This window comes from Egretta garzetta, unplaced genomic scaffold (genome assembly GCF_000687185.1).
Source record: "Egretta garzetta isolate BGI_Z169 unplaced genomic scaffold, ASM68718v1 scaffold112, whole genome shotgun sequence".
Classification (NCBI taxonomy): domain Eukaryota; kingdom Metazoa; phylum Chordata; class Aves; order Pelecaniformes; family Ardeidae; genus Egretta; species Egretta garzetta.
Window position 1 is genome coordinate 769,378 of NW_009258884.1, and position 12,977 is coordinate 782,354.

At 41.1% G+C, this 12,977-nt stretch overlaps 1 protein-coding gene across 6 annotated transcripts in view; it reads left to right on the plus strand.

Annotated features, from left to right (window-relative positions):
• The window catches only part of BCAS3 (BCAS3 microtubule associated cell migration factor), a 384,390-nt gene that overhangs the window by 117,048 nt on the left and 254,365 nt on the right, over positions 1-12,977 (plus strand). For all 6 annotated transcript variants that reach the window (XM_035889526.1, XM_009633926.2, XM_035889529.1 and 3 more), the window contains one exon: positions 7,692-7,956. In XM_035889526.1, coding sequence (XP_035745419.1) covers positions 7,692-7,956 — 265 coding nt within the window. The remainder of the gene's footprint in view (positions 1-7,691; positions 7,957-12,977) is intronic.

Consider the following 12,977-nt stretch of genomic DNA (forward strand, 5'->3'; position numbering starts at 1 on the left):
CATCCCTGGAAGCATTCCAGGCCAGGTTGGACGGGGCTCTGAGCAACCTGATCTAGTTAGCGGTGTCCCTGCTCACTGCAGGGGGGTTGGACTAGATGACCTCTAGGGGTCCCTTCCCACCCAAACCATTCTATGATTCTATGATTCTAATAGAGCCACTGACTTTTTTGTGTGACTCGGATGAAGATGGGGTAAGATGGGAAGTGGACCTCTGTCTCAGATAGGAATTGTGAGGACAACGGCCATGAAAGAATGTGAAGTGCTCGGGTACGTTACTGGTTTGAGTGATGCGAGTCCCAAGGTCACAACATTCGACGTTACTGTTCTGCCAACTCAGACAGAAGTCACCGTTTCAGTTTCATTGGATTAATATCTTTTAGTCTTTAAGTGCCACTTACGCTTTAGATTTTTCTTTTTTCTTTTTCTTTTTTTTTTACTTAAGAGAACAAAACCCGGTCTGCTTGATGCACCGTGTTGCACCGCGAAGGTTCATCGCAAGCGCTGGCTGTGTCTAACCATACCAGAGAGAGAACTGAAGCTCTCAGAGAATCCATGCTTGCACAATTCGGCTGTAAAGGGAAAAAAATGTGCCTGTGTATGTGGTACACAGTTTGGTTAAGGGTACATTTTTATGTGCTACAGTTCTTGCATTGTAAGCCAACACTTACTGCACACGTATTTTTACCCCAGAGCATTTTGGAAGGTTTTCGATAAAGGTTTAGCATGTTCTGAACCGAGGAAGCTCATTTACTTGCAGATGAAAGTTAGACTGTCACCTGATGATCCCTTCTCTTTGATCTGAAGTTGTAAACAGAAAAAAAAAAAAAAATCCCTGAAAACAGTATTATCTCCACCTAGGACAAATAAACGTCATGATAGCATCAGTGGGCTGGTGGCCAGGGTCCTCTCTAATCTTTTACGCTGTCAGACTTTTGTTATTCTGACTCTCAAACTGCTGTTATAGCCGACTGCAGTCAGCAGAGGCAAACAGAGGGAATGATAAAAACATTCCAGCCTGGGCTGCCACAGACCATGTGCGATTTTACGCTTTTCTAGGGAATGCATGAATGGTTTTGTGACGTGATTTCCTAGAGACCGTTCAAGGTTGTGTCACGTACTGTGTCCAGGTAGGGAAACACTGGAAGAGTTCACAAGCGTTTGATGTAAACCTCCACGGTTAATAGAAATTTCTTCCTCTCTTTTGATATGTAGTTGCCATTATTGAAGTAATCTCTGCAAGACAGGTTTTCTTATTTCTGTGAAAGAATCTGGGGACAGTATTGAAATAATAAAGATTGATTTAGGGAGGCTGATCAGTCTTTGATGAAAGCAGACAATAAGAAACTGCTGCAACTGGGAGTAGCTTGAGTGTCCTGAGGGGTCGGAGCTGTAAGCAGCGGCGTTATTTCAGTGATTAATAGAGAGCAGCTCCTCTGGCTGAAGGACCCCACTCCAATGTCTCACTGTGCCCAGATTCTGCTGTTGTCTTTACACAGAACTGAAATCAGTTTTGACGACTCAGGGAGACGGAGTTGGGTCTGTGTGGGTCTGATAAATCATATTGTGTAACCCATGATTTTATTATTTTTTCATTTGTGTTTGTTGCTACATCATTTCCTTGATTTTCTCAACCAAGAACATTCAAATACAGACCAGTTCTCTAATTTATTTTGACCCTTGCCTCCTCAGTACTGCTGCTCTTTCTCGTTTAACGATACTGTTTTTTTATTTCTGCCATCTCCCTGCACAGCATAATTAAATACTTAAGTCACGTCCTTCAGGTAATGGTGTATTTTCTCTGTGACGTGAAACTGGGTTAAGCTCCCGTTGTAGTAACGCTAAGTCACGCTTTAGTCTTGTTTCACTTTGCTATTGAAGTTTAATTTAATGCAGTGAAATCACAAGAATCTACACATTGCTCCTGGTGTAACTCGCCACAGCGGAGAACGGGGCACTAGGGGGAAAAAAAAAAGAGCCTTAGGAACATCAAAATGCATTTTAATCGTTGTTTCTTATAATCACTATGAAAATACATGGTTCAGCGTTGTGAGCTTTGGTTTCTAACGATTGCATTATGCACACCGTCAGGAGTGGATTTGCCTGGGGAGGTCCTGTGATAGCCTAGTAAAGCTCCCTCCCCTTCCTAAGAAAAGAAGCGATAGCATACATTTAAGCATTGTGCAGCAAGTTTGTACAATATTCACTTTTAGAAGCCCTGAAATGCAGAGGTTGGGTCTGGGCTGCCCATCGTTCCCAGGAGCAGTGGTGAACAAGGTCACTGCCTGTCCCGTGGGCTTGCGCGGGTAATCGGCCGTTCCTCTGACTGTCCCATTTGAATCAGCTGCTTTTAAAATAAGTTTTCTACGTGCTACCCTTACTTCTGTTTCGTTTTCTTTCAGTTCTGGCTTGAATTTTTAAATTTGATTTATTTTGTGAATATGTTCTAATTAACCCAGTGTTTAAATTTGGAGAAGCTGTGGGAATAAGGAAAGAATGGTAGCAAAAACTTACATAGATTTCCACTCTATAGAATAAGTGAACGTATGTCAGCTTTGAAGCCTTCGGTTCAGATGATTTCCTCTGGATTTTCAGAATATCAGGAATCATTTTTTGCTCTGTACCAGCTTGAAAGCTGATCTTCAGTAGAGCCGTTGGCACATGAGACGTCCTTGTAGGACTCCAGGTATTCCATTGCCCTGCTGTCTCGCTCCGGTCCGACTCTGAACATGGCAGCTCAACTTGCATTCCGTTTTCTGAAGGGTTTTACATCCTAGTGTTCGAAATACCGGGAAATAGGATAGTGGAAGTTAAAAAATGCATAGGAGAAGAGTAATTAAAGGAAAACAGGAGAAAAAAGTGTAAGAGTGAAAAGGAGTTTTGGAGGTTAGAAGTGAGTGCTTTGATGGAAAGAGTCGCAAGAATCAAATGGGGAAGGTGGGAGGAACGACGAAGCTGAAGGAAGGCACACGATGGAGGACTCGCTGTGTAACACATGCTTATTGAGAAATTTCTTTCGCAGCACCTGTTAAGAAATCCTTTCTGAGACTGCTATTTCCTTGCCATGGAAGCCCTGGATGATTTCTTTCTGAGCCATGCTAAAGCCTACCAGAATATTTGAAACCTTGTTTAATTGTCTCTGATAGGAAAACAGTCATTTGTCCATGATTCCAAAAAGAGTATTGATAATTTTGTGAGGGTATTGAATTTTTATCTCAACAAAGTTACAATATTAATACTGAGAAGAATCAGTCGTAGATAGTAATATAAGAGGTGCCTGGGCGGCCAAAACCCCTTTGGGGTTTGACAAGTACTGATTAGGATTCGTGGAGCAAGCTGAAGAATCTATAAAATATGGACAGAATTTCTGTAGACTTTCAGTACAACAGGCGCCGCAGGATACCTGCTCTAGATGGGTGAAATGGAGGATGCACGCTGTTATCCTTAGAACATTCTGTGGTTGTCTTAAGTGCATTCCTTTGAGCCAGAAAAGGTTTTGGTGTTTCTGATGAGGACCTTGAAGTACCCAGTGCTTTCACCAAGACTTTTGGATATGCAAGAGATGTACATTGAAGCTGAAGTAACTAAACTACTCACAAACTAGGAAGGAATGGGAGTAAAGCTAGGAGAAAGCACTGACGTTCCCACAAAAATATTTAGTACTGCAATTTAAAACATCTTAAGGGTTCCCGAGTTAAACAAAATCGTGGGTCAATAATTTCCTTTACTGGCCCAGACAGAAGAAGCTAGATAAAATTCTGAAATACAGACATGAGTATTAAATCTGATGTTGACCTTGAGCTATAGAATAAACTTTGCATCATGAGAGATCTGGGGTACTTTGTACTTTATTAACATATATCTGTAAACACTATGGGGTCTTGATTGATCTTTGGTATCTAAACATTACATCATAATTAACAACAAATCCAGAAATATATTATAAATACATGAAATAATAGTACATTAACCTAAAGGACAGCAATAAATTGCAACGCTTAGCATAAACTTGAAAACCACTAATGGGCCACTGTGCAGTTTGTTTATACTGCAAGCAGGCAAGAACTCTGTGTAATGTACAGTAACAGTGTGGTGGATAACAGCAAGGCTGATGTGATAATTTATATTTTTTTTTTTTTTCATGGACACATGCAGCTGATTTTTGGAAGTAATTTCTAAGCCTGCCGTGAGGAGCGTTTTCCTTTCAGCTTGGTCCACTGCCTTCTCCCAGGTCGACTGGAAAGTTACGGAGTCCTTTGCATTGCACGGATGGATTTGTGCTGTTTTGATACGAACGTATTTAATGCATGTCTTTGAAATGGGAAATATTCCCTGAATTACCCCCCTGAGCTGCTGTGGTACCGCTGCTCAGCGCTGCGAAAGACCAGCGGGGCCGGGTTTGAGACTGGCAGGAGCTAGGCAGAATTGCTGCATGTGTAATGGTAGCTCCCAAAATACTTTTTTTGTCACTGCTGAGTAGGCTTTCATAGCTGCATTCTCACAAATCTTAATTCATTTCACGCTCATCTGTCAACGCTTTTTTTTTCCTTGTTAGTACTGAGTCTTAAAAACCCATTTCAGCCACATTTGAAGCAGTCGTGCCCACGATACCCACTCTCGAGCTGCAGCGCGTGTTTACGATTGTTATTTTAAAGGAACGTTTTAGATTACGGCGTTCCAAATTTTCTTCCTGAAGATCAGGAATACTTTTTTTCTGCGGAATGTTTACACTGAGGAAAAAAACATCCTGTAATGATTGTTCCCCAGTTTCTTGGCTTGTGTTGTCATATGCCAGGGCTGTTGTACGTGTTTTATTCAGCCTGGAGAAGAGAAGGCTGCGGGCAGAGCTGAGTGCGGCTGTTCAGTACCTAAAGGGGGCCCAGAGGAAAGATGGGGAAAATCTTTTTAGTAGGGCCAGCTGGGACAGGACAAGGGGGGATGGCTTGAAACTAAACCAGGGTAGGTTTAGACTGGATCTAAGGAAGAAATTCTTTACAGCGAGGGTGGTGAAACCCTGGCAGGGGTTGCCCCCACCCAAACCATTCCGTGATTCTATGATTCTATGATTCTATAATCCTAGGGATGCATACTGAATGCTGGGTATTAATATGGAAACGTATACCTTGCTGTTAGGCAGTACAGTGAGATCTGAATTTTCTTCTCTATCATCTCATAGCAAATGTCATCTAAAAATGCTCTACCAAATAACGTAAGATAAGAGAGGGTAAGTGGTAGATGTGAGGGAAAGCAGGGATTTAAAGAGTTTGGCTATGAAATCAGTTAAGTGCAGGAGGGAAGAGATTGAAGAGGCACAGGCGGCCTGAGCTGGTCCTGGAAATACAGCTCGAAGGTGTCGGTAAGCAGGGAGATTTGTCAAGTCCCTTCCAGATAGCTGTGGTTGCAGGGGAGAACGCTCTTCTGCACGGAGCGTGAAACTCCGGAGCAAGACACAAACGGCTCGTGCTGGCGGCACAGGGCGAGCGGGCAGAACGGCAGCGAGGAAGGAGCAGAAAAGCTGTTTTCTTGAGGATGGTTTTAGAGATCAGGATGGGAATTTAAAGCTGGATCTAAAACGAAGACCAAATATTTGGCAAACAGCAATGTGTTCAGAGGGGTCACATCCAACGCCGAACACGGCCATTCTTCGTGTGATTAGAAATGAGAAAACAGGGCCTTTGATAGGGTTGGAATGATAGTCCAACAGCCTATTGTATATTTGTATTATATAGTTATTATATTGGTGATCTGTTGGAACTGAGAATGGCAATTTGTACCCTGTTGACCGGTAGCAATGGCCTCTTTAAACAGCCAGTATTGAAACACTCTTGGTGCCATAATTTTCTCTGACTCCACGGCTTTGGGGTTTCTTTTTTTGGCTCTCGTTAATCCCTGTGGGGTCTCTAATCCTTTTTGAGCAATCTATTAAGGTGAAACACTTTGTAGACAAACTAGGAGCTTGAAGTGCTGTGACTTAATGTCAGTAATACCGGAATCACCGAAAGTGCAAAGGCTGTCGGGTCTGGGGGAGATGGTTTGGCTCTATCATTAGCAGATCGTTCGGGTATGTCGCCATAATTGTAGAGACGGGCAGGTGTGTAGCGCTGTTTTTTAGTTTATCTGTGTAATGTTGATGAAGCATTTTGGGTCGTGACAGTCTGTCAGCCAGATATCTTGTCACAAGTCACAAGACTTAAATCCTTTTTTTTTTTTATCTCAAAGGCTTCGGGGCTTAGTTGGAAACTTGCTCTTTGATGAATACTTGCTGCTTTTGTCTGGAATAGCTGGAGTGCATTTCTGGAATATTTGTCAAGATTTTATCAGTGTTTACTCCAATTTGAGTACCTAGTGTATTGTAAAACTGGCTTCAGTGAAATCTTCAAGAATTTTATTTAGTTTATGCTGTTTAATAATATAATGAAAACTAATCCTTCGTCTATATGTTTGTTTGCCGTGTTAAATCCCACTTGCCTACGTGGTTCTTTTTAGTCAGCTTTTACCTTTAAAAACATTTTTGGAGGAATTGTTTTAGGATTTTTTTTTCCTATGATAAATCATTTTAACGTAGACTACTTGTTTTCTTGCGTTGTCTGCCAGAACGGGGTTGGCAACAAACTTTAATCTCTCTTTTAAAGCATTCCTTCAGGAACAAGAATTTGCTTTCCATCAAAGCGTTGTGTAAAGCACACTTAAAAGAGAATTAAATCCTTCTGGACTTCGTATCTGAGATCTATGCAAGGAGCAACTGTAGTAGAAAATATTTAACCGTATTTTTATATTTGCTTCAAGACTGGCCATTTTAAGCTAAAATAGCGACCATTTTAAGCTAAAATAAGACTTGCGTTTCTGAACCGGTGGGTAAGTACCCACATGCATAAGAAGAAATCGAACTGGTTTTTTTCCTGAGACTTTAATAGCTGATTAGTAAGGATCATTCTGTGTAAAACGGAATGGTTTTATAGAGAGAAATGGCCAAAGCTGTTCAGTTTCTTCCTGACAAAATTTTAAAACCAAAAAAGAGCACAGGTCCAGGGGTACCTGGATGAAGGGTAATTCCACTGAGGGATAAACCCATAGGAACACGATTAGAGACCATTACAGACAACTTTTGAAAATAGTGGCCATTGATTTTTGGTTTGTTATGTAGGACACGGTATTTCTGTTGACTTAAAATACAGTTTTGAGTGCCAGTATTTGTCAAAATTAGGCCCAGTGGTGAGATGTCTCTCTTGTTCTCATCCCTCCCTTTTCCCCTTTTTGGGTAATCTCTAAAAATTAAAGTAAACAAGCAAATAACAAAACATGTAATTGAAATGATTTCCCAACTCTTTTTAGAACTAAATTCTATTTGAAAATTACACCAAGCTCTTGTGGCTTTCTGTAGTACTTTGCAGCATGGTTTGGTTTCGTAAGGTCAGGCCTGTTGAAAAGAAAAATCTCAGAATATTTTGAGAAGTACACAAACTTTGGAACTGGGTATATAACTGCAGCTTATATGTATAATGTATACTGAATATATACTGAATAGTAAGTTCATTGGTATATATGCAAAAATTCGAGTTATTGCCTAAACTTAGGGGGTTTTATTCACTTTTCCAGTTAAGATTTGTCTTTGTTTAAAACATGATCGTCCGTTTCCTCTGTCAGATGCATGGACGTTGGTGACTACGTTCCCATTTCACTCCTCTCTTTTCTAGGTACAAGACATCTCCTTCAGCCACGACTGTCGCTGGGTTGTGGTCAGCACGCTTCGTGGCACTTCCCATGTTTTTCCTATCAATCCTTACGGCGGCCAGCCCTGTGTCCGAACACACATGTCCCCCCGGGTGGTAAATCGCATGAGCCGATTCCAAAAGAGCGCAGGGTTGGAAGAGATCGAGCAAGAGCTGACGTCTAAACAAGGAGGACGCTGTAGCCCTGTTCCAGGCTTGTCGAGCAGCCCGTCCGGCTCACCGCTCCATGGTAAATCTCTTTCTTTTTCTTTTTTTCTTTTTTTTTTTTTTTTCTTTTTTCCCTCCCCCTTACATTGTCAGGAAACCTTTCCCCTTGAGTCCTTAATGCCCATGTCCCCTAAGCCGTTTCTGTTCCTGCTGCGTAGCTGCCTGACTCAAAAAGATTTGGTTCCTAAATACCTTTGGAGGTGCTGGCTTAGAGATCTTCGTAGTGTTCCAGCTTCACGCCTCAGCCTGAACAACAGATCTATTGATTTCCCTGGAGACTGCAAGAACCGATTTGGTTCATTCTACTTGCCCACGTAGTTTGGGCCACTAAAAAATGAGTTTCGTTTAATAAGGTGCTGCAGGTATTCTGCAAAAATATGTAATGTATGCAGATACTGTAGGAATGAGCCAAGGTATAAATACTTCAGAAAGATAGTTCTGGTTTTGCAACTTTACTTAAGTAAACTGTGCTATCACAGAGGCGTTAATAATTTCCACTCTAAAGTGAAAGTTTGGGGGTCTTTAGGTTTTGAGTTTTTTTCCATCTAGCACATGGTCAGTATTCTGGTCTATATTCAAATGCAGTTTCCTAAAATCCTCACTGCTCATCGGCCTCGATGATCATGAAGCGCAACTGGATATCCACAGTAAATACTGTTTGAGGGGAGATGAGGAGATTAGGCAATGTGAAGTCGATGGCACAGATTTTTGTCCACTTTGTGTGTGTGTGTGAGCAATGTGATAAGTAATGTACAAAGGAAAAAAAAAAAATCTGTAAGAATTGATCAATACATCCTACTCCTGTGGTGGCTGTGCTTTGGAGAAACTAAAAGGACATGAAGGGGAGCCTCTAAAAAAGGTTCAAAAATCATCATCGTCTTCGGTTTTGTCTTTGCTGTTCTTTTTGTCCTTCTCCTTGATGAGATCTGCCCTAGAAGCGGCTTGCTTTGGATTCAGGATTTGCTGCATCCTTACCCCTCCTTTCTATTAAGAGTAAGTCACAGCTTCCACTGAAGTGGAAGTTTAAATAGCAGTTTGGTAGGGGTAGCCACCCTTTTCCAGTCTAGGAGTATTAAAAATGGCAAGGAACATTCTCTAACGTTCCTCTTCCCTAATTACAAGTAGGATTAGAAGTGCTGGTGAATGCCCAGCTATGTGCTGTCATCGTCAACATCTTCGCTGCTATAGAGGGAACCTTTGTGGGATTTCTGAATCAAAGGAACGTTTTTATGACTTGCTGATTATTAAGGGAACCAGAGTTGTCTCAGAAGAAGCCTCTGTATTTTCTCCTTTCTTTGGGCTTTTTTCCGGATAGCTGTTCTGGAGCCGTGCTCTGCTGCCTGGAGCCACTGGAAGGCACCCAAAACGTGCTCAGTGCTTTCCTCCTCCTCGGAGACGTGTGTGTATCTACCATTCTATTCCTCTCTCATCCCTGTACAGCAGCTCAGCCCGTCAGACTTGACACAGGCTGGGGAGTGCTGTAAAGGTTTACGATGGCACATCCAGTCCCTTTTAACTGTTGACATCATGTAGAGGAGAGGAAGGAACTATCAATTTGTGCAGCTTTCATCCAACCAATTCTGTTTTCTGTCAAGGGAAATTGCAGTAAGTTGTTGCCTTTCCAGTACTCTTAGGTACGTTTGAAGTTTTGAACAGATTTGACACTTTTTTATTTTTTTAAAGAAAAAACAGCAGCTTCATTTGCTCTGGGATCCTCAGTGGTGGACAGATTTTCTAGGTAGGAGAAAGACACGCATGGACGAGTTACTGAGAGAAAGGGAGCAGCATTTATGGGAGCGTCTCAAGAGTTTTTAAGGTTTCCGTTTTCAGATGTCTGTCTTGAAATATAATAAATAATTCCGATTTTTTCCCAAGATCTTTGTTCAATCATCATTGCTTGAAAATGAGCTCTATTGAAACATTTAGCTCCGTTTGAAGGCGGCACATGGGTGCTGAGAATGAAGGCAGGAAGGTAGCTTCGGTTTCCGGAGAACTTCACGCAGATTGTGCTCATCACTTTCTCACCATGTAGAAGGACTTGATGTTGGACACGTACTAAGACTCTGTTGGTAACTTGCAAACCTTCACGTGAGAATTTGTGGGGATTGTATGGAGGAGTTAGCAGAGTTGTCTTCAAAAAGAATCTTAGAAAAAAAAAAACCAAATCATTTGGTTTAATCAATTTGGTAAAACATTGTAATGTTTTTAGTAATACTATTTTTGCTTTTTCATTTCAGTAATCTTTTAGTTTACCTGGCTGGAGGCAGGCAGGATATTGAACCATGTTATATGCCTTTTATAAAAAGCCATTTAGCATCAACTTGGAAAAAAACCCAGAAGTTCACAGTGACTTTCAGTGGAGGGACGCTGCATGTGTGTGGCAGCTGAATTAGCCAGAGACCAGTAATTATTTTAATTTGTGAACTAAGATGTGTTTACTCAGATCGTAACAGCTCCTTACCAGATTATAATGTTAAATTATTGTTGTTTGGCGGAGTTATGGCAATCTGGTGACAGGACTCAGAACAGAAAAGAGCAGTTCTGGGTTTAATTCTTCGCTTTTAACTCACTCTGTGACCCTTGGTAACTTGGTATTCAGCTGATTTTGTCTATCAGCTTCTGCTGTGTAACAAGAATAATCATCTCTGTGTTCCCCGTGCGTGGAATTACTCAAAGATTGTAGTTTTCTTCAAGAAGAACAACTCTTACTTTCCTTAATCGTCCCTCTAAAAGCAGCTGATTATAATGGAAATAAAACTGGAGATCATGTCCCAGAGAGCACCATTACACCGGGACAAATTGTTGATGAAGTGGCAGATTCAGGGAAGATTGGGGTAAACTGGTTTTATTTCTGGAGGAGCTTTTTGTGTGGAGTCGTGTCACCAGGATTTTCCTTTTACGCCCTTTGCAATCTAGAAAAGTTTCGATAAGCCCTAAGTTAGAAAAACTGCTGTTAATCCTTCTGCTAATATTTTTTTCGCGTTACAATAGCATTGCTGCAACCTTAGGCCAAAAGGCCGGAATTCTGTGAACAAAGCCCTTGCTTTTTATCTTCTTCTTTGATTAGCAATTGTAACCTATTGATGTTAACTTGTGATTAGCTTTTGTTCTTGTAAATATTTTCAGAGTTCAGGCTTTGTCATATTTTTCTCACTTGTTTTTTGACTCCTAGTTTCAAAACGAAACTGTTTGCTATGTATATATTAGCAAGGCAAGCTATTTACATTTTGTTCGGAATACCCTACGAGCTGTTTACCCACATAGTGTAAGCCTTTGCTGGGGGTGGGGATGGTTTAATTTCCAAATGAATCATAGTTTGGCTTTGTTCTTTTTAGCAGAATGAAGTAAACTCTTAAATCGAGGATGATAAAGCGATATTTCCTTTGCACCTTTAATTGCTAACACAGATTTTGTTTGGGTTATTCTGTCTGTTAATCCAGCGAGGTTATATTTTTGTCATTCCGTTGGATTGCCAGGGTGCCTTGTGAGCAATATCTTGAGTTAGGCTGGGATCCTTTTATGGGCTTTTGCTATTAAAAGACTCTTACGGCATCAGTTGGTTGTGGGGCTGAACGTGAGGGTAGAACATGGCCTTACGTGAGCTTTTAACTTGTATAAAATGGGGGTTGAGGTACTTACCTGTCTCCCAGGTACGCTGCGTGGGTTAATGGATGAGCAGTTAAAACACAACTATGGCCTTGATTGTCCACATTTATCCCCTCTTATCTTCAGGACACCTACATGTGAGTAGCAAGGAGCACTTAGTTTTAAAAACGTAATGCTTTACTTGGAAGAGTGAAAGCTCTATATAACTCTTACTATTTTTCTTCTGCAAATTAAAATTTACGGTATGTTGTTATTATTACTTCTTGCACCACCAGTAAGTTAAGGTCTCTCCAGCTCTACTCGGAGGTTGTTGACTGCAGGAATTTCCGGTGTCGGAACGAGCGATGCAGTAAGCACAGCACACGTCGGACCTACAGCGACACATCCACACCTCCTGAAAAGAGGCAGTAATAACACGATACTCCAAATTTCTCTTGTCATTTTGTTGGGGACTGAAGTATTTGTTCGGATGGTGCAGTTTTGCCAAAAGACCGTTCATAATACACGGTGGTTCTGTTTCGGATTTCATACCTCCGCTGGAATGGGGTGCATCAGTTCCGAATCACGAAAAAGCATGTTGTTGCCTATGCATTGCTTTCAGACTTGGGTTTAGCTCTTTATAAATAGTTTAGCACATCTTCCATTGCAAAATCGTTTTTAATTTGAAAAATCGAAAAGGTTTTCTCTCGCTTTTCCTTCATTTCTTACAATCACCCCACGATCAACATCCAAGCAGAAAACTAGAAGTTTGATAAACACGCAGTCCGAGATGCTTGAAATATTTTCACGTTACTTTTCCCTATTTCCCAGAGCGAAACTCCTTTTACTAGAAGAATTCTTATGGGAAAGCGGAGTTGAAAGGCCTGACATCATCAGCCCTTCCTGAAAAACAGATTGGTTTCCTTTAAGTAACACTCACTTAAGAAACCACCTATTTAGAGAGAGGCAGACAAAAATAGTTTCAAAGAAAATTAACTATATAATAACTCCAGGCACGGGAGGGCCGTTCCCTTCCGAAGTTTAACCGAGAGCTGGCTGTAAACACGAGCTGAGAGCAGTTGCTCGAAAAGTCTCCGTCAAGCTTGATTTTTTTCTCTTTGCAAACTGTAGCTTCTCTCGACAGCAAACAGGTTTTATGGATGTACAGAAACGATAAAGCGAGCTGCAGAACAGGCCCGATGGGGTCAGTTTTTTTAATGTACTTTTTTTTTTTAATGTACTTTAAGCAATTTGTTTTGATAAAAGCGAGCTGCAGAACAGGCCCGATGGGGTCGGTTTTTTTAATGTACTTTTTTTTTTTTTAATGTACTTTAAGCAATTTGTTTAATCATTGCACTCTTGCACGGCGTTGCACTCGGCTATTTTATTTTTTTGGGGGTTTTTTTTGGTTTTTTTTTTTTTTTTTTTATTTAAACCTGTTTTCGGGCCGTTTCCCCC